At 35.9% G+C, this 24,206-nt stretch overlaps 1 protein-coding gene across 3 annotated transcripts in view; it reads right to left on the bottom strand.

Annotated features, from left to right (window-relative positions):
• Positions 1-3,011: 3,011 nt before the first annotated feature.
• Positions 3,012-24,206, bottom strand: part of LOC125667235 (receptor-type tyrosine-protein phosphatase alpha-like) — a 198,616-nt gene continuing 177,421 nt past the window's right edge. For all 3 annotated transcript variants that reach the window (XM_056162351.1, XM_056162353.1, XM_056162352.1), the window contains 9 exons: positions 14,888-15,023; positions 12,527-12,676; positions 10,980-11,079; positions 10,833-10,897; positions 10,009-10,137; positions 9,787-9,912; positions 9,286-9,440; positions 8,949-9,084; positions 3,012-8,542 (listed from right to left, as the gene is read on the bottom strand). In XM_056162351.1, coding sequence (XP_056018326.1) covers positions 8,483-8,542; positions 8,949-9,084; positions 9,286-9,440; positions 9,787-9,912; positions 10,009-10,137; positions 10,833-10,897; positions 10,980-11,079; positions 12,527-12,676; positions 14,888-15,023 — 1,057 coding nt within the window. In that variant the 3' untranslated portion in view covers positions 3,012-8,482. The remainder of the gene's footprint in view (positions 8,543-8,948; positions 9,085-9,285; positions 9,441-9,786; positions 9,913-10,008; positions 10,138-10,832; positions 10,898-10,979; positions 11,080-12,526; positions 12,677-14,887; positions 15,024-24,206) is intronic.

Below are 24,206 nucleotides of genomic sequence, written 5' to 3'. Positions count from 1 at the left end.
TTTTTCGACAAGCGGGACGTCGAGCCATCCATCTCGCAGTAGCATGAACTGGTTTGTAATTTATATTTTACAAATTAATTCAATGACTGTTCACTATTCATTCTCATACATGTATATATATATATTCTGAAAATGTTTATAAAGTTTGTTCAACAAATTATAAAAAAAAAATTGCATTGGACATAGTCGAACACTGCGAAAAACAGTGTTGGTGGTGCTGGGGGGGGGGGGGGGGGTCTCAATTTTATATGCGAGGAAATAGACTCATTAGATACTATATTTGGGTAGCAACCTAATGGAGTGTAATATAACTGCTTTCATTTAAAGCATTATTTAACCTATATGCTTCAGTAATGTTTCGTTTGGTATAAAAACGTTTTTGAAATCAGAACCCCACCCCCCCTTTTTTTCAAGTGAAGTAGAGACAAATGCGGTGTCGAGGTGCCGCCCCCTTCGTTGCACATTAAAACACTGTTATTATGTTTAAAAATATTCAGTACAGCCATAATATTTATTTTCATTATTCTTTTTCCAGATATCGGAATCTTTGTTTTAGTTATGATAATTATTCCACTAATCACAATTATATTGGTTTCTCGTCACCTCGAAACATCAAGAAAACAGCTGAAATGTATGTACAGACAGATATAAGAATGGAAGAAATGACAGAGCTCCTGGATTTGAAGTCGAAATCCTAGAACCCTGATGTTGTTTGTCCAGAGAGTCGCGTGTACATCCAGTGACGGGAGCGTGAAACAGCATACTGGAGTGTCATTGAATATTTGCACTTTCCATTATCGCAACAATAGATTCTAGATCGCTACAAACGATTAGAGAATATTCATGAAAATGTGGGAGCATTTTTTATAAAGTGTATTATAATTTAATGATAGAATGTTGTCATTTATGTTCTAATGAACCGTTATGCACTGGAAAATTGAACGTGTTTTAAGTTTCAAATGCAAACTAGTGCTACTGTAATTTCAAATAAAGTTTATTATCTATCTTCTAATTTGTTTTGAATATTTCTTAGATTGATTATATTTACCCTCTTGGAAACTTTAATATCAGTTGCTTGGATATAATTACCAATCCATGATCAATTCGTAACATAAAAATGACAGTGGTGATGTTCAAATGTTCATGATGATAATAAAACATAGCCACCAATCAGAGTACAAAAATGCTAGCTTTGAAATATCAAGACAATTTGCAAAATGATCAACAACAGTTACTACAAAAACGAAAGGAACTAAACAGCTGTTGGGAAATGAGAAATTACGATATACAAAAACATGAAAAATCAAATATATGTTGATGATTGAATGACATGATACCACAATGGGAATGATATCTGATATGGTGTGATACTTTTACCATATATTTTTGCTTAGCAGTAATATATATGACAAAATTGGAACCAAATTTGAAACAACACAAAAATTAGCGCAACACAGATACAACCTCCAGACACAATTTGTCCTGACTGGTGCACCAGCATCCATACATTGTAAGAATTTGACGTCTGTCTCGTTACTGGAATGCAGTCCGATTTAATGGCAACTGTTCTAAGCATTTATGACATTTGTACACTTTCAATATGGTTTGAAGTGATTAATCTGAACCCATTTTCGTTCTTGTAAGACTGTACACAGAATCCTGTGTGTATGTTATGAAATATCGCAAGTTTGAATGTCTTAAATTGGCTGAAAATTCAGACACTTGTTCCATGTGATGAAATGACTTTAATTAATCCCGTTCCCGTTTTCATCGATGTTATATCAGTGACGGATATTATTACCAATCCATGATTTAGGATTTTCGAAGGGGGGGGGGTGAAAATAAAGTTTTAGCCAAAATACTCAGCCATTTTGGGTGAGAAATCGTGAGTTTTTACTTGCATTATTTTTGAATTTGTGGCGAAAGGTGGGAGGACTGTTGGACCCCCCTCTAAATCTACCAATGACGCAGTGCATCAAAAGTTCTTCTGGTACTTACTGGACAATTGGTTCAATATTACTCGACCAAATCACATTTTACCAGACCGAAATTCTATAGACAAATTAAAACACTTTGTTTAATATAATTTTATTCACAACAATGTTCAAGTGGTATTACCTCTCAGTTCCACTGCAATCTCACACAACTCTGAACTAACTAAATTAATTTTTCTACAAAAGAAACAAGATACCCCTCGATCCGAAAAAAAGAGCCTAAGATCTGTCACTTTCCATTAAAATATTGATTTAAAAAGTTATCTCTATCATTTTGAAACTTGACATTTTAAAACCGGAAATGCCTAGGGCTAACCAAATTTGAGGGCTCGTGTAAAATTCGGGTAAAAACGGTGTTCCGGCAGTAACTCGAAAATGTGCTATTCGAGAATTTTTACTTAAACTGCGATGTCGCCAACAGTAGGTGAAGTGCCACAAATCTTATTACACATTTAAAAACCGGATAAAAAGCAAACGTATAGTCTCTTTTTTGTGAGAGAAGTTCATCTATGAGACATTCGGAGATGCATGTAATAACGACATATCTAATTTTAGAAAGCTTGGATATAATAAGAGTATGGTGATGAAATAAAACCAATAGTCTAAGAGCAGTAACTCTGGTGTTCTCCATTTTGAGGTTAATGTTTTACGTGAATCCAAGTTAACTGACATTTAAGTTGGTTAGTGTAAGAACCATCATGATAAAAGACCACAGACCGTAACGCCATGCACCCATAGGTAGAGTAAGAGGGTAAAATATCCTAACTTATCTCTCCTAACTTGTTGTCTTCTGTATATCTGTATCAGAATTATACGTTAGTTTCTGTTCAGAACTCAAGTATCAGATAATCTTGTCACCATCGCTTGTAATATCATCCGTCATCTTCAATGATTTAATTCATCAACTCTGTCTTATATTTACTACTTGTACGACGTAGAAGTTAAGCATTTACTGAACATTACGACTTTAAAAGGGTGATAATTTTCCTAATGAAATAATATAAAGAAACATTTGGAAAAAAGGAAAAAGAAAAATATTTTATTTGCTTTTCATGCTTCCGGTGATCTATCCATGAGTTACATTGTAGTACAAAAAAGGATATTATATGCTACATGTATTTCAATGATTTCCTTTAATGCAGAACAATAATAGTAAAAGCAATTTCCTACACATCACACAATATCAGAATTAAAAGAAGTGGATTGTAGGAATTTCACATTTATCAAAATAAGGCTGGTAACCTGCAATGAAAATGCTATAAATGAATTCTTTATGTGCATACATCATTTCAAAGCATATTCAAAATGATCAATGTATAGGGGGTTCTTAAACCATGCAAGCTTCATCTCTTAGTAATACCAATATATTTTTAACGGTTCATATGAACGGGGGTATGCAAGATTCTCACGCGAGTATTTTAATACTATTAGGAAATTTGCATCTATTCAAAGCAAGTGCAAATTACACGAGTCAATTTTCAGACAAGTGAACGCACAACAAAATTTACATACCCGTGTAAATTTTTTAAATTGTATATGAAACATTGCATATTTTTCTTTACAATTGTATATATCGCGTATTAGAAAGAGCAGCGACCTTATGCCGTGTCAGGAAATTCAAATGTTACTTTAGATAACATTTTTTAAAACAAAAAAATGACAAAACATTGCTACATAATAAGGAAATATCCATCTCATTCTTTGGCTCTAAAGTCGATATGTAATGTGTATTGTACGGTATCTCAAAAGCATTCGACTCAAATAGTGAAATGAACATTACATCCCTTCAAAGTATTCTCCGAGGTTTGAAATACATAATTTCTCCGTTTCTGAAATGCGTCACGGTACGCTGATTTAGGTAGACCTCTGAGGCACTGACTGATGGCTGTGCCAAGGTCATGTCGAGACATGTATCGACGACCAGATTACAACTTTTTAAGTTTTGGAAAAAGGAAAAAGTTGCATGGGGCTAAATCTGGAGAGTATGGTGGGTGTGGCAAGACGGTAACCTACGACTTCTAAAATTGCTTGACAAGCTCAGATGTATGTGATGGAGCATTATCATGATGTAGACGAACATGCCTAAATCCTGACACAGGGCGTCGTTTATGATAATATTTCTTGAGCTTTTTAAATATAACATCTCGGTAATACCGACCTGTAACACTTTTGCCCTTCGGCACCGGAATTTGTACGGCTATACCATCACATGGAAAGAATATACAATAAAGAACCTTCTTTGTGCTTATGGTTCTTTTGGCAACTACAAGCCTTCTACTGTGTTTAGTTAGCCATATTTTGTTTCCAATTTTTCTTACTGGTTCGAAATAGTGAACCCATGTTTCGTCACCAGTAACAATGTTTGCAAATTTTCTTTGATTGAATTTGGGAAACATTTTGAGCAATTGCTTAGTGGTTTGTACTCGTAAACGTTTTAGTCATCTGTCAATATTCGCGGTATCCATTTGGCAGAAATTTTCGTACTTTCAAAATAAAATGCACCCGCGATAGCGATATGACAACAGCTTTGGCAATATCACGAATCGTGTATCTGCCATCACTTTCAATTATTTCCCGGACTTTTGCCTTGCCTGTTACAGTCACGAGTCGGCCAGATATTGCTGCATCTTTGACGGACTCTGTGCCATTCAGAAATTTCTTTCTCCACCTACGAACTGTCTCGTAAGATACCTTATCTGACCTATAAACTCCCCCCAATTCAGTACAAATCTGCATTACCGAATGACCGAGTTTAGTGCGAAGTTTTATATAAGCTCTAATTTCTTCAATATTCTCAACCCGTTTCCCAACCATTTTTACAACAGTGGTCAACGACTGGCTCTATTGAAATAACTATAAGTTTAAAATTATGCGAAGGCTCGTGTTTTTACTGTTGGAAAGGTATTGAATAGAGCTATTCAAGAGTATCATCATCCACGAAATCGTGCAAAGCGTTATCGCGCTGTGGTACAATACACGTTACATATCGAGCAGCCCTCGTACATCCATATTGCTCGGAAATATCTAACTTAATACTGACGTACGTAAAATTCGCTAGTGTATGTTATAACGGGTGGCTCCGTTTGCCTGATCACTATGTGCGGCTCGCGGAGGATGTGGGTGGTCGACGGGGGATGCTTACTCCTCCTAGGCACCTAATCCCACCTCTGGTATATCCAGGGGTCCGTGTTTGCCTAACTCTCTACTTTTCATTACTTATAGGAGTTATGAGATTGATCACTGTTCGTTGTATTCACCTTTCATACATACATACACAAATCATACTCTACTATTGTATGTGAAACACAGACAATGCAAAGAGCACTATTTGCGAGATATATGTGTGTTAAGCACTAAAGATACCAACAGCTCTCTTCCCAATAATATATATCCAATAGATGGGAGGTCAGTGAGAATAAATCTATAAAACACAAGAATGACCAACTACATGAACAATATTTATGTCTGATACTGTTCACCTTACAAGAAACAGCTCACCAAAGCTTGTTATTCCTTAAAATTACAACACACACACACACACACACACGGTGCGAGAATGAAATATGTCATTTATTAAAATAAACATATGACGAAAATAAAGGTTCACAAACAAGAGGCCCATGGACCACATCGCTCACTTGAGTCACCTTGGCTCATATTTAAAAAAAATTCCTATATATTCGCATGTAAAACTTTGATCCCTGTTGTGACCCCAACTTACCCCCGGGGGCTATGATTTTTTCAAAATTGAACCTGAACTGGGTCAGGAAGCTTTCATGTGAATGTAAACTTTTCTGGTACAGTGATTTTTCAGAAGATTTTTAATGATTATCCCTATATATTTGTATGTAAAAATTGATCCCCCCTTGTGGCCCCATCCTACCCCTGGGGGACATGATTTTAACAAACTTATAACTGAAATATGTCAGAAAGCTTTCAATGTAAATATCAGCTTTTCTGGCTCAGTGGTTCTTGAGAAGATTTTTAAAGATTTTCCCGATATATTTGTATGTAAAACTTTGATCCCCTATTGTGGCCCCATCCAACCCCCAGGGGCCATGATTTAAACAAAATTGAATCTACACTATGTCAGGAAGCTTTCATGTAAATCTCAGCTTTTCTGGCCCAGTGACTCTTGAGAAGATTTTTAAATGACCCCACCCTATGTTTGCATTTTTGTGATTATCTCCCCTTTCAGAGGGACATGGCCCTTCATTTGGACAAACTTGAAAGCCCTTCACCCAAGGATGCATTTGGCCAAGTGTCGTTGAAATTGGCCCAGTGGTTCTGGAGAAGAATTCGAAAATGTAAAAAGTTTACAGACAGACGGATGGACAGACGACGGACGACAGGCGATCAGAAAAGCTCACTTGAGCTTTCAGCTGACTAGAAATAGCAATACTACTTACTAGGAATAACAATACTACTGCCTAGAAATAACAATACTACTGACTAGGAATAACAATACTACTTACTAGGAATAACAATACTACTGCCTAGAAATAACAATACTACTGACTAGGAATAACAATACTACTGCCTAGAAATAACAATACTACTGCCTAGAAATAACAATACTACTGACTAGAAATAACAATACTACTGACTAGAAATAACAATACTACTGTCTAGAAATAACAATACTACTGACCAATTCAAACACAAACTTGGAAAAATTGTTCTAAAGTGTACAAAAGCAATCATATCCAGATCCATCCAAGGTGAGCTGTATTGTATTGAAAACAAGATGACAAAAACATATTTACATAGATTGTGTAATGACCTAACTTCCACTGTACAACAAGAATTAGCCAAATGTCTAAAATGTATATCTTACCTAAGTAATATGTTTGTACTGACTTTGGAGCAGCAGTAAACCACTGACCTGCATATATATTTGTAATCGAGGGGTAGTCCCAGGAATGTCGAAATTGTCGTCTATTTAAGACTTACATACATGTATACATATCGCGGTTACACACTGGCTTGTCTTTGCAAAGAGAACGGAATCTATACGAGTACTGAGTAGGGCACCCAAGTTATCATATAGCAGTTAAACACCGACGTATCAATAAATGCGGGAAGAAAAGGGGGCTTACACAGAGAGAGTAGGGAAGCGAATATAGCGCTTCAAGGCATCAACGACTCAACTACTGAATATAGTTTTCCGAGTACCCTTTTATGCTGCATATGTTGCTGCACCAATACGGTAACTGTAACCTTTATAAAATGCTGGATTGAGACCCACAAATTGCACGACAGCTGAAAGTTTGGAGACATAATTGTATGTGATTGGAGTTATTCCTGTATTGAAAAGTTCGACCGGATGTGTGATCCAAATGAGATAGATAAAGGGGCAGTACTTTGATACGGCTGTGTGCGAGTATATTTGAACCTTCCAAACAGATTGCAATGGGTTTATTCATTTTGAGGGTTTTTTTTTTAAAATGCTACAATACTAATTGTAATCTGGAGGGAGTTGAGTCATTGTAATGAAATTCTACATTTTTAAATTTAATAACCTTATCTGGGGTAACATCCTGACTTCACTAAGCCTAAGAAAAGCATGGACACAGAGTGAGAGAAGGGCTTTTAACATGATGTAATAGTCCAAGACAGAAACAGTGTGGGGTATAGCTTTCAATTTGATAACCTGAAGCAGAAACGCCTTCCAATTACCAAAGGGTAATTGGAAGGCGTGAATCCACCGTGGGAGACAGACTGTAGCACTCCTTAGCATCTGTGTGACTGAACATTTGTGTGTGTAGGATCTGGTAAAGCAAGTATCTTGTGGACATATTCTATGGCAGAAACCGTACTTGCACTGATTGATTGAATAATTATATATTTTGTAACGTCCCTCTCGAGAATTTTTCACTCAAATGGAGACGTCACCACTGCCGGTGAAGGGCTGCAAAATTTAGGCCTATGCTCGGTGCTTACGGCCTTTGAGCAGGGAGGGATCTTTATCGTGCCACACATGCTGTGACACGGGACCTCGGTTTTTGCGGTCTTATCCGAATTTAGTCGCCTCTTACGACAAGCAAAGGGGTACTGAGGACCTATTTTAACCCGGATCCCCACGGGAATACTTGCACTGAAGTGGGAGTCGTGGAGGTGAGCTATAAAGTTGTATATATCAATCATTTGCAAAAGTAAAGTTATGTTGCATTGAAATGTTTGCAGGAGTTGTCATGATCAACAGTACGCTGGTAATATATAATTGTGTGGGTGAAGAAGATAGTAGTTGTCGTACCACATGTGTTAAACTTTCGAGACAACCCGCCCCTTCCTCAGGACGGGGGATGAGTGATTGCACGAATAAATAATACAAAAAAAAAAACAACAACAACAAAATGATAACAAGCACTAATACTACACTACTAAACAAATGGAATAACCAAGCAACACTGTAATGTCTAACTGAGATAATATCAATCGCTAACTGAATGTCATGGTGAAGGTCAGAAGGGACTGTCACGCAGCAGTCAATTTTGCAGAATGTCCAAGTAAGTTTCCACAAAGTCGAAGATGTATTCCAGATGTTCCTGTAGTGAAAAGTCAATAATACATGAACGCTTCACACGAAGGTATGAAGAATGAAATAACTGCAACATTTACTGAGAGAAATGTCATTACATTTGAGAAAATTATGATATGTTAGAATATTGTACATATATCACTTAAACAAAACACAATTTAAAACGCATGAGATAACTGCATTAAAAAGGGCCAGATCCAGGAAAAATCAGAGAGTTGCAATCAACATTTATAACCCCCCCCCCCCCAAGGATATGATTGAAGACCCCATCATGACAAAAAAAATCACCATTGCTAAACATGTTCAACCAAGGGTGATTGTAACCCCCTTCTTGATCCGCCACTGCATTATGCAAATCTATTATTACTAATATTTGATATCTATCATGATTATAGCAGTATAAATATTATTACCACGCATGACACAATCTGAGAACGCCGATGACGCGCGTTCAATACCGTCTGCATGATGTCGACCGTACCAAACAGTTGTATCTGTTCTACAATGTTCGCCAACACGCAAAACAGCCCGCTTCGTTGTGCTCCAGTCCTTCAAAAATAGTGTTAATTAATAAATAACCAACAGTTATAAAATCTCAACAAAATAATAAAGAATGTTGACAATTAGGAAGTGTATTCGGATAATTATTTTGATCCTAGTACAAAGAAAAGGTGTCGAACCCTGCACCAGACACACAAAATGTAATTTAACGTATTTTTCGAAAACAATATTGGTTTTAAATTCACGTACATGCAATGGACCACGACTGGATGTCCGTTTCTTTCTTTTCGGCAATTCAATACCGTTTCTATCAAGTCAATCATAGGTTGATGATCTTCGGGGACAAGATGATTATCCTTCCAGAAACGGCCATGAAACAGCTGAATAGGACGTAAATTTCCAGTCTGAAAGGTATGTTTACAAAGTTTATAATTAAACAACTTAACTTCCAGATTTTTAGGTTATGTTATGATAAGTAAAGCTTTAACTCTTAGGTAGTGGCTGTAATTTCAGAGTGTGTGAAATTTAATAGAAGTTTCTTAACTGAATAAAGCATCTTTCTTTGTAAAAGTGGCCACTTGCAGTAGCTGGCCAAATTACTATAGTTGTCTAATTTTCCCCGGAATCTCTGAGCTTGTCCAATTTCAATAAACTTAACCAACTTAGTGAATACGACGTCTATATCTAGCTACATGTAATTATACCGCCAATTATAAAATACTAAAGCAGAAGCACGAGTTCTGACTGTACCTTTTTCTCGTGAAACTGGAGACTTGATACTTCAATTTTGCCGAACTCCGTTTTATCGAGGAGAAATAAATCAAACGGTTTAGAAAGAATGGGTGCATCTCGAGTCGGCCAGTAAATTCCAACTGTCTAAAAAAAACAATACCAAACAAGATTATCAAACTTGTCGTAAATCCTTTTCTCTGTATTGTTTCAAATGATTTTAAAGGTATAATCGAAAACTACCTCATCCATTTCGTCATCTAGCTTGACGATACAGAAGACTTCCTGTTCAGCTACTAAAGTGAGGAAATCCCTTGTGGTGTTTGGTAAGGGTGTCTGCGTGACGACGTAACCAGCTCGGCCTTGGGCATCCTGATTTGTCAATCCAAAGTCAATGTCAAAAACCAATACTTAACATACCATCATCAGATAGTGGAAAGGAAAGTACAGTAATTCCAAGTAAAACACTATATATGAAAAACACTTTACTACTGTAAAAAGTTGTATTTACTATTGTAAAGTACTTGCTAGGGGAAAATTGATACTTTATAAAACTGATTGTCTCTTGAATAAAATTTTAGATATATTTGATATTCTACATCAGCGGAGTGCAATTACTTTTTTTTTTTAAAGAGAATTAACAGTAAAGACTTTACTTAACTGTATTGCAAACTTTGATTTTCCATAGTGAAACCTTTGATACTGAAGTGAGCTATAGTAAAAACTGACACTTTGATTTTGATAGCAAATATTACCTGTATACTTTGATTTACTGAACTATAGAAAAAACTTCGATATTATACTATTAGAATTATAATTTACTGCGGTATTTCTGTTAAATCAAGATGCCCCATACAAGCAGTATTACACAATGCAGTCTAATTCTCCTGAATCTACAGTTCTATATCATTACTGATATGCATACAGTAGAGCAAGATCTTGTGGAGTGCGAGGCGTTGATAATATTTCTTTACTAAAGTCTGTTTTATGAACTTCCATTTTAATTTTTTTTTTTTTGTTCTTTATTTCTCAGCTAGTATTACCGAAAGGAATTTAATTGTACATACCGACAACTGAATGGCGTTAATGTAGTCAGTCTCTCCCCTGCATAAATGTACCCTGTAATTATCATCTGAAAAGTATGGGGAAATTATCATCGATTTTCAGCCACAATCAATTTCATACAAAGTGACATTGCTTTCCACGAGAAATACCTGCTAAAATATTGTTGTGTCTGTTTTTCTGTTTATTGTGAAAAGCTTTTGAAGCTTGGTACCTACGTTCATCAAACTCAGGTGTAAGTTTTTCTATCAACTGAAATAGGAACGAAATATATGTAGTTTTCATATGAACAAAATCCTGGCATCTAAGGGACCACTTAGATTAGGGTACTCTGTACGTGTTAACTTTTATAAACTACATGTACTTACTTATAACAACCTTCCTGTCAAATGAATTGAACATACAAACACAAATGAAAGAGTGTTCTGAAAAGTTGTTCTGTAATATTGCAAGATGTACAAAAGGATTTAATTTGATTGATTGTTTTGAGTCCCATCGAAAATTGTTCACTAATATCGAGACGTGACCAGTTGTAAGTACCACACATTTAGACCTACACTTAGCACTCAGGGTTGTAGCAGTGAAGGCCCTTTTATACTGAGCACGAAGGCGACAGCGAACACGACCGCGAACGCGGCGTTCGCATTGGATTGCTTAACTTCATTTTGAATGATGTTGTTTATACTGACGGCGAACGCGAACGCGGCCGAATTCATGTTTGCGCGGAACACCGCGGAGATAGCCTCCAGAGCGAATTTTTGGGAAAAGACCGCGCGAACAATTTTCATTAGCCAATCAGAATGTGAGGTCAAAAATCATACTTGTCTGTGACAATTCAGACTTCATCATGCCAGGTGACAGAACAGAACAACTCATTCTCTTAATCGAGGAACATCCAATTATTTATAATAAAAGCCGAAAGGATTTCAAAGAAAGGCACATGGAAACAGATGGCCAAAACATAAATGACCTCGTGTCATCTGCGAATTTCCACGAGTATCACCGCTTTTAATACGAACAATGATTCGCGCGGAAAGTCGCGTGAAAACTCGCAGTGGTCGGGTTCGCGTTCAGTATAAAAGGGCCTTGGGGGTTCTTTAACGTGTCAACTCCTGCCGCGACACGTAACTTTTTTAAGGTCATTTCCGAGAGATCCGTGATTCTGACTTTTAAATGCCGAGCGTTTGGCGAAGGAGCAATCACTCCTATGTTAACGTCTTAGATTTGACGCGGCCGTGGCACAAGCGGGGCTCGAAATCCTGACCTCCCGGTTACGAAGCGAACGCTCTAGCATTGAGCTACAGCGACCGGTCTGTACAAAGGGAATGCCAAATGCATATATATTGGTTATATCACAACAGACCATTCGCGATGTTTCGGTGGATAGATCGTTCGTTTGGTGACCGGGAGGTCATTGGTTCGAACCTCTAACCCTAACACGTAAAAAATAGGTAGTGACTGTTCCCTCTCCACGCGCTCTGCATGTAGAAAGTCCTTCCGATGAGACCTTAAAAACGAAGGTCCCTTGTCGTGGCATGCGTTGACACAATGAAGAACTCTTACAGCTGCGGCCCTATGTACCATACATTGGTCAAATTTCCTGACCTTTCACCTACGTCTCAATATGAATGAAAAATTCTTGAAGGGACGTAAAACACTCGAATAAACAGACATAAAGCAAGCACAAAAGTATTGTTACTTGGAATTCCTCGACGACATTTCTGTTCCCCGTTGACGGATTTACAAATTTTGCGTTTTTGAGGTAAGGACGGAATTCATCTATCAGCAGAGAACTTTGGTGACCCGTAAGAGCTTTTGTAATGACGTCATACAAGTACTTATACTGCTCCTATGTCATGGAAAGATTTATCATTATATATACAGTTTCATCGATGACCAGTGTCTGGTTACATGGGGAAAATAATTGCATTGATTTCATCATTCATTGGGTAATTTGTTTTCTTAGGCTCTCGCATTCAAATACAAAAGAAGAAGAAAAACTGGACATATAAGAGAATGTTAAGAAAGAAAGGGGGCAATGCAGCTTCTTACATGCTGTGAAGGTAGAATTTAAAGAGACTGTAAATATGAAATGTATGTCGAATTGTTAATAAATATTGTCATATTATTTCGTATGAAATACTTGGAATTTATTAATCGTGACGTACTTAGCATTGTACATTAAGTTTAAATTCATAACATTCACAGTCTCGATTGAAGTGAGCATTTCGCTAATTCTATTGTCATTATAATATAAAAATGAATACAACTAGTAAAATGATTAAAATCATCGATTCATTAATTGTATCAGTGTCAAATGTATTAAATATGACGGCGTCTTAAGTATTTTTACTGGTTGTATTGGCAAATTCATTACAATTAGCATAGAATTTATGAAATGCTGACTTTGAACGAAACTGTTGAAACCCTTAAAAGATAACTTATTTGCCAGTCTCGGTTTAAAAATTGATCATTCGCAGAACATGTAATAAACACAGCGTGGATGAAATATTGATTAACGTTATGAACAGGTTAAGAATGATAACGAGCTAATAAATCCTATAAAGAATTCAAAATTAAGAGAAGAGCAAATACGGACTCTTGGACATACCAGAGGTGGGATTATGTGCCTAGGGGGAGTAATCATCTATATCATGTGAAAATTATAATTTCGAACCAACAGGTTCATTATGGTAACACCACTTTTCATCCGAATAATTCTGAATTCAACGAACTTTTAGTCTTAGATACAGTTGTATATATTAATTTTGAGATTCCGTGTTAAGGATTGATTGTATATTGTTTAACGTCTCTCTCGAGAATATTTCAGTCATAAAGGGGGGCCTCCGTGGCCGAGTGGTTAGAGCATCGCGCTCAAAATAGCACGGCCTCTCACCTCTGTCGGCCCGAGTTTGAATCCCGCTCGCGCCGGCAAGTGAGAAAGTTTCCCAGTTTACTTTCGGAAGGTCGGTCCATGTACATTGTATCTAGGTTCTCTCTTCCACCCATAAAAACTGGGCGCCACCAGATAACTGAAAAATTGTTGAGTGTGGCGGAAAACATCAATCAATCAATGAATCACTCATAAGGAGACGTCTCCATTATCGGTGAAGGGCTGCAAAATTTAGGCCTTTGCTCGGTGCTCACGGCTTTTGAGCAGTGAGGGATTTTTATCGTGCCACACCTGGTGTGACACGGGACTTCCGTTTTGCGGTCTCATCCGAATGACCACCCTATTTAGTCGCCTCTTAGGTCAAGCAAGGGGTACTGAGGACCTATTCTAACCCGGATCCCCACGGAACTCCATGTTAAGAATATTTGCTTAATGCGTTTGTGCTTTAAATTTTATGGTGTTTATGACCATATCACCATATCATCTACACATATTAATAAAAAAATGAATTAATTGACTTCATATCTTCGCACGAACAATTTTCTTTTACAAAATTAATTTCGAAATCAACAATGTAAAGATTTTTTTTAAAACCAGTAATAAGGACAATGTTTCTCCCTACATCAAACCAATATGATTGTGAAATACACATTTAACACACCATCATATTTAATACATTTGCCATTATTGTACAATGATTTAATGACTTTAAAGAATTTTAGTTGTAAACCAATATTTATTTTTTTCCCCTCCACAATTTTCAAATGATGGCAAAATGACACAGTGTATGATTTCTTTACATACACTATAGGTACATTTATATTTTTCATCATGGGCAAGGTATTTGTGATACAAACCTGTTTGGGTTAATTCTCTTTAGTTGCGAATTCCATGCATTAGCTAGAACCCCATTGTTTACCTTCGTGAAAAACAATGAATTCATGCATTTCAATCAAATAAGCAATCAATCATTCTCAAAATACTCATATAGTCAAAGTAAGATTTGTTTGAATATTTGTTAACGGTTATTACTATCAGAACGATGATAATATTACACATATCAGGAACAAGAAAATAACAGTATGCAGAATATGTGAAGAGATGCGGTATGCAGGCATAATGTAAAACAATGCACATATAATATAGTTCTGGGATCTTTCTTCTAACCACTGTTTGTATTGCGTGGGCTCTCTGATGTCTCATCCTGGACACACAACTGACGACGTCTACACTTCCGTCCCGCTGTCCCTGTTTTATCAGGTAATCCAGGGCTATAAATGTGCCTGTTCGACCTATACCAGCACTGAAACAAATAGTTCTATACTAGTATACCGTATATACCAAACTTTGATTCACATTAGATCAAACGGTGTACATGTTCCTAATGAATACATGATATGTAACGTGGATAGCATTAACAAGCATAGGAATTGTGTGTGTATTTGTATAATAGATGCATGTATGTTATAAAATAACTACACTGTATATATAGTATACATTTTTAAAAAACAATCTATATCTGGAAAGCCATTTCTGGGGATATTTAAATTACATTTCAATTCATATCCTTATTTCAAAAATACACATGGATTTTAGGTTAATTTCAGCTGAGGTATCAATAGTTCTTGATATGGTTCCCTGGGATGTTCTGAGAGTTATATGTATGAAGAGGATTTTGATGAATACCGTATTCATACTTCCGCGCAGACGATGCCCGAGGTCCCGTGGATTCACCATGACTGTCCGTACGTCGTCATCATTTCTCATGCGATTGATAGATTTGTGGACAAGTTATATTAGTACTTTCAGATTGATCATATATATTTTATCGTCACGGGAGACAAAATGTTCACACCTAATGATGCCAAGGTCACTGGAAAATCATATACATTCCTAAATTAATCAACAATTCTATACAACGAGTGAAAAAAACATCACTACGACTTTTTTTTCAATTACATATTTCATCATTATCTCCCTTTAGAATTTTTATTTTTATTTTTCTGTTTCTTTGAAAATGAAATGTTTTTGGTGTCATATTTGCAAGTGATTACTCGTCCAGAAATATTGAGTTTAGATTTAGGTTCAAAACGGCCCCATTGTCATTAAACATATAATGCAAGGGTATTGTAAAGAACTGAATTTTTCTCTCAAAATGCTCCATATACATGTAGATAGGTTGAAGGTTGTTAAAACTTAGTGGATGAAAATCTGGGCTTTTTTATTTGACATAGTTTTATTTTTTACCTTCAAAACATAAAACTTGTAATGGAGGACTGAAGCTTAATCAAGATAAATGAAATTTAATGAAACTAAAGGCCATATTTAATGTCACTTCTTTTTTACAAATAGATAGAAACCCAGTGAATGGAAGTCATGTTTAAGGTCGCATTTACATGTAAGGTCAAATACATTTCATGCAAATGATGTTTTTATTATGTTACACATGTTAAATCTTGCACAAAAGTCAATCTCATGAAATAATGATTCTGTCCATGTTCAGGGATGAGGTCAAATTTATATATTAATATACTGTATCTATTTCAACTTCAGTAATTCTACAAGATCCTTCAAACATTAAGACAGCTTTGATTGTTATGGATTTTTAAATGTTATGTACATTGTTAAAAAAATCTTTGTAGATTGTTTCATCTACAAGATATTTAAGGTGGCTTACTACACCAAGGCTCATGTCACACGTTAGCAATTTGAATGTTTTGTGAAATTGTTTTTATCGATTGATTTGGTTGTCTATCATCATGGCTCAGTGAATAAAGCATTGGGCTGGTGAACCATAGATCCTGAGTTCAAATCCGCCATACGCTGTTTTTCATATTTAATGAAATTAATTTTTAAAATCATGTTATTTTTATCCAAAATTGCATATTGTCTGCCTTTTTGACATATATACTTATGATGTATCATATCCTTCATGATGAAATCATTTTTGTGCTGATTTGAAAAACTCTTTCAAGTTGTAGTGAGCCACCTTAACTCTCCTTGAAAGAAGATTGGTGTATTGCTTTGCACATATTGGTCTATCTCTCAGTTGGTTCATAGACAGACATGGTATTAGAAAAGACTTTTCTGTATAGGTTTCCTAAGGAAGGCTGATGTATCTTAGTACATAACCCCTATTCAATTTAGGTCACTTGGTTAAAGGAGTTGGAGTAACATAAATATCTTTTACAAACTTTTTTGTTTTCTTATGAGAGACTTATAGTCAGAAACTTGTGATAATAAGTACTTATTGTTTCTTAGTAAATGCATATAATTATGCAATTGTAACTTCCCAATTGTCAATCCCCAAAATCATTGATTATGGACTGAATAATAATTTTTAGATATACATTTTTATCTACTACATGAATTAATTATCAGGGGATCAGATTCATGTGGTCAAATATGTGGAGTTATTATGAAATTGTCCATTTTAGTACTGTTTTGGTGTATAATTACTATGATTTGTATAAGATACTTTGAATGACCAATTTCAAAATTAGTATTTATTAAAATTTTCTTAAAATGAGAATTTCTTTTCCTATGGTATTGATATAATTGTTGGTATGGTATGTGAAATTCATTGTGTGGTGGATTTTATCGACTTTGTCAGATTTTCTAATGGTAGAATCTCTTCGCATCCCTTGTCGAAATGGATAATATTATTTGCCGAGCTCAATATTTTTATGAGTTGGCCATATATGACAGGGCTTTTACTAAATGAGCACAAAACCCTCAAACTTGGCCTACCTTGGAAGACTGATGGCTCTGAACATAGGGAGAAAATGCTGAATCAGCTATTTTCTTGGGGGTATCCATAATAAAGCCATCCGTACTCGATTATGATAAAATATCTTCACCTCATTTTTAGTTTGATTTATAGCATAGAGGAGGTATTTTTTTAAGTCTGTCCAGAATTGGACTGCTTATCTCAGTTATTTATATTTCGGGTATCGAAAATAGCTGAAAAAGCTGTATTTTGGCTTGATAATTGAGACCAATATGCCTGGAATAGGTGGCGCTGTATAAAAAGAACATGCATGGATATTTCATTGAAATATTTTGTAAATGGAGATAGAACCCATAGTAGACCATGGGCTAGTAAAGGTAATGGGGGACCCCCCTAGGGATTTTTACAAACACGTACTTTTTGAAAGTACATAATCCCTAGATTATAAATCATGTTGTTTGACATTTCTACGTGGGGGTGTTTACGAGTTTTGGGGCAAAAAACATGAAATTTGTAAAAATGATGGCCAAAAACTGGAAAAACTCTTCAGATCTGATATACAGTGTAGATGTAATTGACATTTGCAAACAAGTAGTTTGTGAACGAATGTAACCCTTTGTTTATATATAAAGTTGTTTGACATAAACATGTGAGGGCAGTTACGAGTTTTGGGGCTAAAACATGATTTTTTTCTTAAAAATCGAGGAAAATAGAAAACTCCTTCAGATACTATATAAATGACATGGACATTTGAAAACAATTATTTTCTGAAAGTCTGTAACCCTTTAACTATAAATCAGATTGTTAACATTGAGACCTTTTCGATTTTGGGGGCAAAAACCAAAAATTTGTAAAAATAATAGCCGAAAACTGGGGGAAAACTCTTCACATCCGATATAGATGTCATTGACATTACAAACAAGTATTACGTGAACTTATGTAACACTTTGATTGACAAGATGTTTGACATAAATAATTGGGGACGTTTACGACTTCTGGGGCTAAAACATGATTTTTTTTTTCTTTAAAAATCGCCGAAAAATGGAAAAGTTCTTCAGATCATATATTAATAATATGGACATTTGAAAACAATTATTTTTTGAAAGTATGTTACCCTTTAATTGTGAATAAGATTGTTTGACATTAATGCAAGGGGACTTTTTCAAGTTTTGGGACAAACTCATGAAATTTGTAATTAAAATATTGTTTAAAATTGGAAAAACTTTGAGAATCTTACACACACAATATGGACGTTTGCAAAAATGTATTTTGCATTAAAGAGCTTAACTCCTTGTTTATATACCAAGTTGTTTGACATTAAGGCGAGGTATATGAATTACTGAGTTATTTGTAAGAGATAGTCTTGCATGCAATATTAATCCAGAATTTGTAATCGCATTGCAAATAGAAGTTTCAAACTCTTGAGTGTGAGTAACTTCTACAACCGGCCACGGCAAACTTAAGTCGTTAAAACAGGTAGTGACAGTTCCATCGCCAAACGCTCGGCATCAGGTGTGAATGTCACGAGTCCTCGGAGATGACCTTAAAAACGGATGTCCCGTGTCGCAGTAGGTGTGGCACTGCTCAATGGCCGTAAGCGCCGAGTAATTGCCTAAATTTGAAGCCCTTCACCGGTCTTGGTGACGTCTCCATATGAGTGAAATATTCTCGAGAGGGACGTTAAGCAAGATACAATCAATCAATTTACAGTGACATAACATGTTTGATAGTGTAATTAACTTGTTACTTCTCGTCAGATGATGCATAGTCATTTTAAACGTGAGGTGCTTAGGTAATATCCATTTGCCATCCATAGCTGATACACATATGTCCTGAGAGTACGATTTGGGAAACCGTTTTGCCATTGAAAATAAGATGGGTTGTCTGATACGACTTGAGAGAGACATGCAATGAGATATTATACATGTATACACATGTATTCAGAGATGATGGTAAGTTATTGCATGGCAATTTTGTGGCAGTCAGAAATCTGCCTTTTGATTATCATAGCAGATTCTTTGACTTGAAAGGGCTAACGCAAATGCAGTAGCAACACATGCAGATTATATAGTTCGCCTTTGGAGTTTTCCGAAATTCAATTTTGCTACCAAATTTTATTTGTATTTTTTATTTAGGTTTCAAGTTTTGTAATCACTGTTATATGAATCGGGATAAATGACAAGTATATCTCTCTGAGCATTGTCATACTTTCAACCATTTAATTCTACACGATATTTATCTCCATATATTCGGAAAAAGTCAAATGCCTTTCCATGTTGCTCTAGAATTATATCAATTTTAGGTTCTGACTTGTTTAGATCATCGGACTTGTGTACGTTTTTCTACAGGTTGGATAAAACATCCCCCCTTTAGCAACCAAATCAATATTCTGAACTTTACTTATAGTTGTCCCGTGGGTATTTGGGTTAGAAGGGATAGGTCCTCGGTACTTTTTGCTTGTCGTAAGAGGCGAATAATGGGGCAAGAAAATCATTGTCCCGTGGGAATCCAGGTTAGAATAGGTCCTCAGTACCCCTTTGCTTGTCGTAATAGGCGACTAAACGGGGCAGTCCTTTGGATGAGATCGCAAAAACCGAGGTCTCATTTCACAGCAGGTGTGGTATGATAAAGATCCCTCCCTGCTCAATGGCCGTAAGCGCCGAGCGTAGGCCTAAATTTTACAGCCCTTCATCGGCAATGGTGACGCTTCCATATGAGTGAAAATTGTCGAGCGTTACGTTACACAATATACAATCAACCAACTGATTTATTGTGTTATAGTAACTTTTATTTTATGCAGAGTTTTTTAAATGGCTTCTCCTGTTTTTGTCACACACTTTACCAGTTTGTGCTTTTTCCTTGTACTTGAGTTCCTTTGTTACAGAACAGACATTTATAGACGGGGAAAAGTGTCGATATTGAACACAGGTTGAGTGAACGTCTCTTAGTCTTACAGTTCACTTGACTCGGCGCAACTTCGTCAATGCTCAAGTTTTACTTCTAGTAACTAATATATGTAGATTATTATAACACCAGCGATAGAAACCATGTAAGGCACCATTTAAAGCTAGTAAACAATATATGCTTTTATTATTCTTGAGACTATGTCTTGTGTGACATCTTTATAAGTAAGCTGAAAATTGTAAAGGTGTTCAATGCAAAGTGAAGATAACGAACAGTGATCAATCTCATAACTCCTACAAGCAATACAAAATAGATAGTTGGGCAAACACGGACCCCTGGACACACCAGAGGTGGGATCAGGTGCCTAGGAGGAGTAAGCATCCGCCGTGAGCCCCATATCCTGATCAGGTAAACGGAGTTATCCGCAGTCAAATCAGTGTGCCAAGAACGGCTTAACAATCAATATTACGTATGACAATATATTTATCTATTTTACAATTGTAGATTAATATAATTCATTTATCTAAATTATTCATAAATTAGTTTATTGTTTGTAATATGTCATATTCTCAATAGTCGAGCCATTATTTATCAGGGTTTCTCCTATTTTTGCATTGTATACTCAAAAGTAATCCATGTGCTTTCTTTTAATTGATTATATACATTTATGGGCTTCCATATATTAGATATATCGTGCAAGACTTGGAAATGTGAGCAACGATTTTTATGTTGAAAGCTATATTTATTAATAACTCAAGATTGCATATATATCATATAAAGATAGGGTCTATGGATTATAGTATTTAGGAATGAACTGTTTTTCATACTGTTTATTTAGTATTGAACATGTTAATAGGCACATGTTATTTTGGGAATGTAGTATACACTGTATAAGTTCGTAAGACATGAATTTGTAGACATTTAAAAACATGTACCACTTTCCATAATACACTGTTTTCTATTTTTTATACTTATTTCTCACAAATGTCCTCTCTGGGAAGTCCCTATCCCGTTGTTTGTGTTTACAATGTGTCGTCTTTAATGCGGTAGGGAACACCGTAACAGCCAAGTTGAATTTGCCAAAAATTCTATAAATTCAAATGGCCATATCTTGAAAACGCCCCAACATAAATTTATCAAACAACCTTCATTTACCTTTATTTTATACACACTTTCAAAAAAGCATAGTGTAGAAAAATCCCTAGAGGAGGGGGGGGGGGGGTAATGTGTTACTGGCCCATGGTCTATAGGTGATTCTCCATGTAAAATATCACAAGGATTGGTAACATGTGCTTCTGGACTGTTTTGCATGGTTTTATCTGAGACAAGCAAGGTTTGCAACAACAGGGAGATAACCCCTGACATACCTCAGTGCACATCGCGTTTTAAGACGTCACAATGAAGAAATGCGTCACGACATAGTTGTAGCGTGGGAAAATGTCATAATATTTACCAATCGTAACTACTAGGCTATTTCCGTAACCGCAAATGAACCTCGTATGTGGATCGACGCCATCAGAATTGGTTGTTACGTATACATAAACGTAACTTTGACGTCACAGTCGTACGTTACACTATGAAACGTGAACTTTCAAATGCATCTAAGATATTATACACATCTAAGGTATTGTACCACTATCAATTTCCACTTACATGTTGTGTATTAGAGTGAATAAGACGTTAATGATACCAAAACTGAATCTGTGGTGAAAATATAAATAACATATTATTCAGGGATTCGGTTCTGGCCTTTTAACACTCATCCACGGGCGCGTTTCCGGCGAAGAAATGCATCGATTTGATGCAATTCTTGCGCCGATCCACGTCCGAGTCTTCTTACCGGTTACGGAAAAGGACGAGCGCGTGATCCGATTGAATATTTACTTGTTATCTACTACCAAACTCCCCGTCGAGGCCTCATTACGTCACTTACGAATAGACCTCTCCTATTTGACGCAGCACAATATACAGATTTGTATATTGTGAGTCCGCGATTATCACGCAGGCAAATAACACTAAAGAAGTAGTTCGCAGTTAAAAATTTGAAGATATTGATATTAAGAGCATTGATATAAAAGTATGGATTTTATTTTAAACATAAATGATCAAAAGACCATTAAAAAGTAGGGAGACTCTGTTCAAATTATTGTGTAAAGTAATGAACTTGATGTTTACGTTCTTGTTTTGAAAGCTATTTATTTTACGTTTGACGTTATGTTTTTTCGTCATTCTACAGTGACGTCACAGTATACGCGGCCTAAGAAATCGCTATCCCATAATGCCTAAGTGGAAGAGTTTGGTTTGTGAGCAAACGAACTCTGTTGGAAGTTTGATCTACTACCGGTGTCAAGCGGCGTATCAATCTCTACCCAGAGTTATCGTTCCCGCTACGCTCCACTAATACCTCTGTCAACGTCTAAAAAGTTATATCAAAATGTATAAAAACTAACTTAGCATATCGAACTGTAATGATAATATCTGAGCAAATCAAACACTTCTCTGAATTTTTTAAAATCAGAAGATGGTAAATATGAGACACTTGAGCGAATTAGAAGGTTTATATAAATATTCATTTATTCAATAATACTAGTATAATCATGGAGTTCGTTGTTTTTGTGAACCTACTTTAAGATTTAAAGCATAAAACTTAAACCTATAAAATTATTATCCATGATGCTATAGGTATAGGTAAGTTTGCCAAGAATCTTGACATTTAGACGTTGACAGAGGTGTTGTAGCGCAGCGTAATACGCCCTCTGGTGAGAGATTGGCGGCGTATGTGTAAATCTCCCAATCTCTCACCAGAGGGCGTTACGCTACGCTCCACAACAAAGTGATGCTTGCGTAGCGCGCCCTCTGGTGAGAGATTGGTAAATCTCCATGACAAAATAATAATATTGTTTCTCAAATAATCATTTATAAATTATTTTCTTTGATATTATAAAAGTCTACAATTTTTTATATATAGTATGTGCTACGGTAATTTCCATTTTATGTTGTGACCTTGAAATCGCCACTAATCAGCATCGACATTTGGAATACATGGGGAAAGTAAGATGTTTGTATGGCATATCAAACGTTGCAATATTTGATCTTTTCCATTTGTATTGTATAATTTTCCATTTGTATTCTATATTTTCCATTTGCATTGTATAATTTTTCATTTGCATTGTATAATTTCCATTTGTATTGTATAATTTTCCATTTGTATTCTATATTTTCCATTTGTATTATATAATTTTTTGTTTGCATTGTATAATTTCCATTTGCATTGCAAAATCTTTCATTTGTATTGCATCCGAGGAATTGTTTATTTTGATTTGTTACGAAGGATTTCATTAGTTTAGGTCCCACTTATATTTAGCCGTCACCAGCTGTAGGTGACGTACCACAAATACACTTACTATGCTACATGTACGCGCACAGTGGCGTAGCAATGCGGGTTCTTTAATGTATCAACGCCTGTCTCAACACGGGGGATGTCTGCTTTTAAGGTCAAATTATCCGAAAGATCCGTGATTCTCACTTTTAAAGACCGAGAAAATAAGCACCGCCTTCAAATTTACCTGGCCTGTGAACCCTTGTCAGTCAGGAGAAATTGAGCTTCACATTGGATGCTAGAGATTGATGGACATTTAGTTACTAGTCTTTGTGTATACCTTATCTATCTTATCTGGCGATCGAGGCGCCCGTGCAATCTTTTGATGTTTACCGCGTAATCCAACTGGAGAGGAAACTTTCATGTAGAGATAGTCATACAATAATAGAAGTAAATTTTGCATACAATTACATCAATTATAATGGAATATAATAGGTTTTGCTTAGGAATGGGTACGATTGATTATAATTATT

Source organism: Ostrea edulis, chromosome 4, assembly GCF_947568905.1.
Source record: "Ostrea edulis chromosome 4, xbOstEdul1.1, whole genome shotgun sequence".
Taxonomy (NCBI): Eukaryota; Metazoa; Mollusca; class Bivalvia; order Ostreida; family Ostreidae; genus Ostrea; species Ostrea edulis.
The sequence above is the reverse complement of the archived record's forward strand: the minus strand, read 5'-3'. Positions and strand labels throughout refer to the sequence as shown.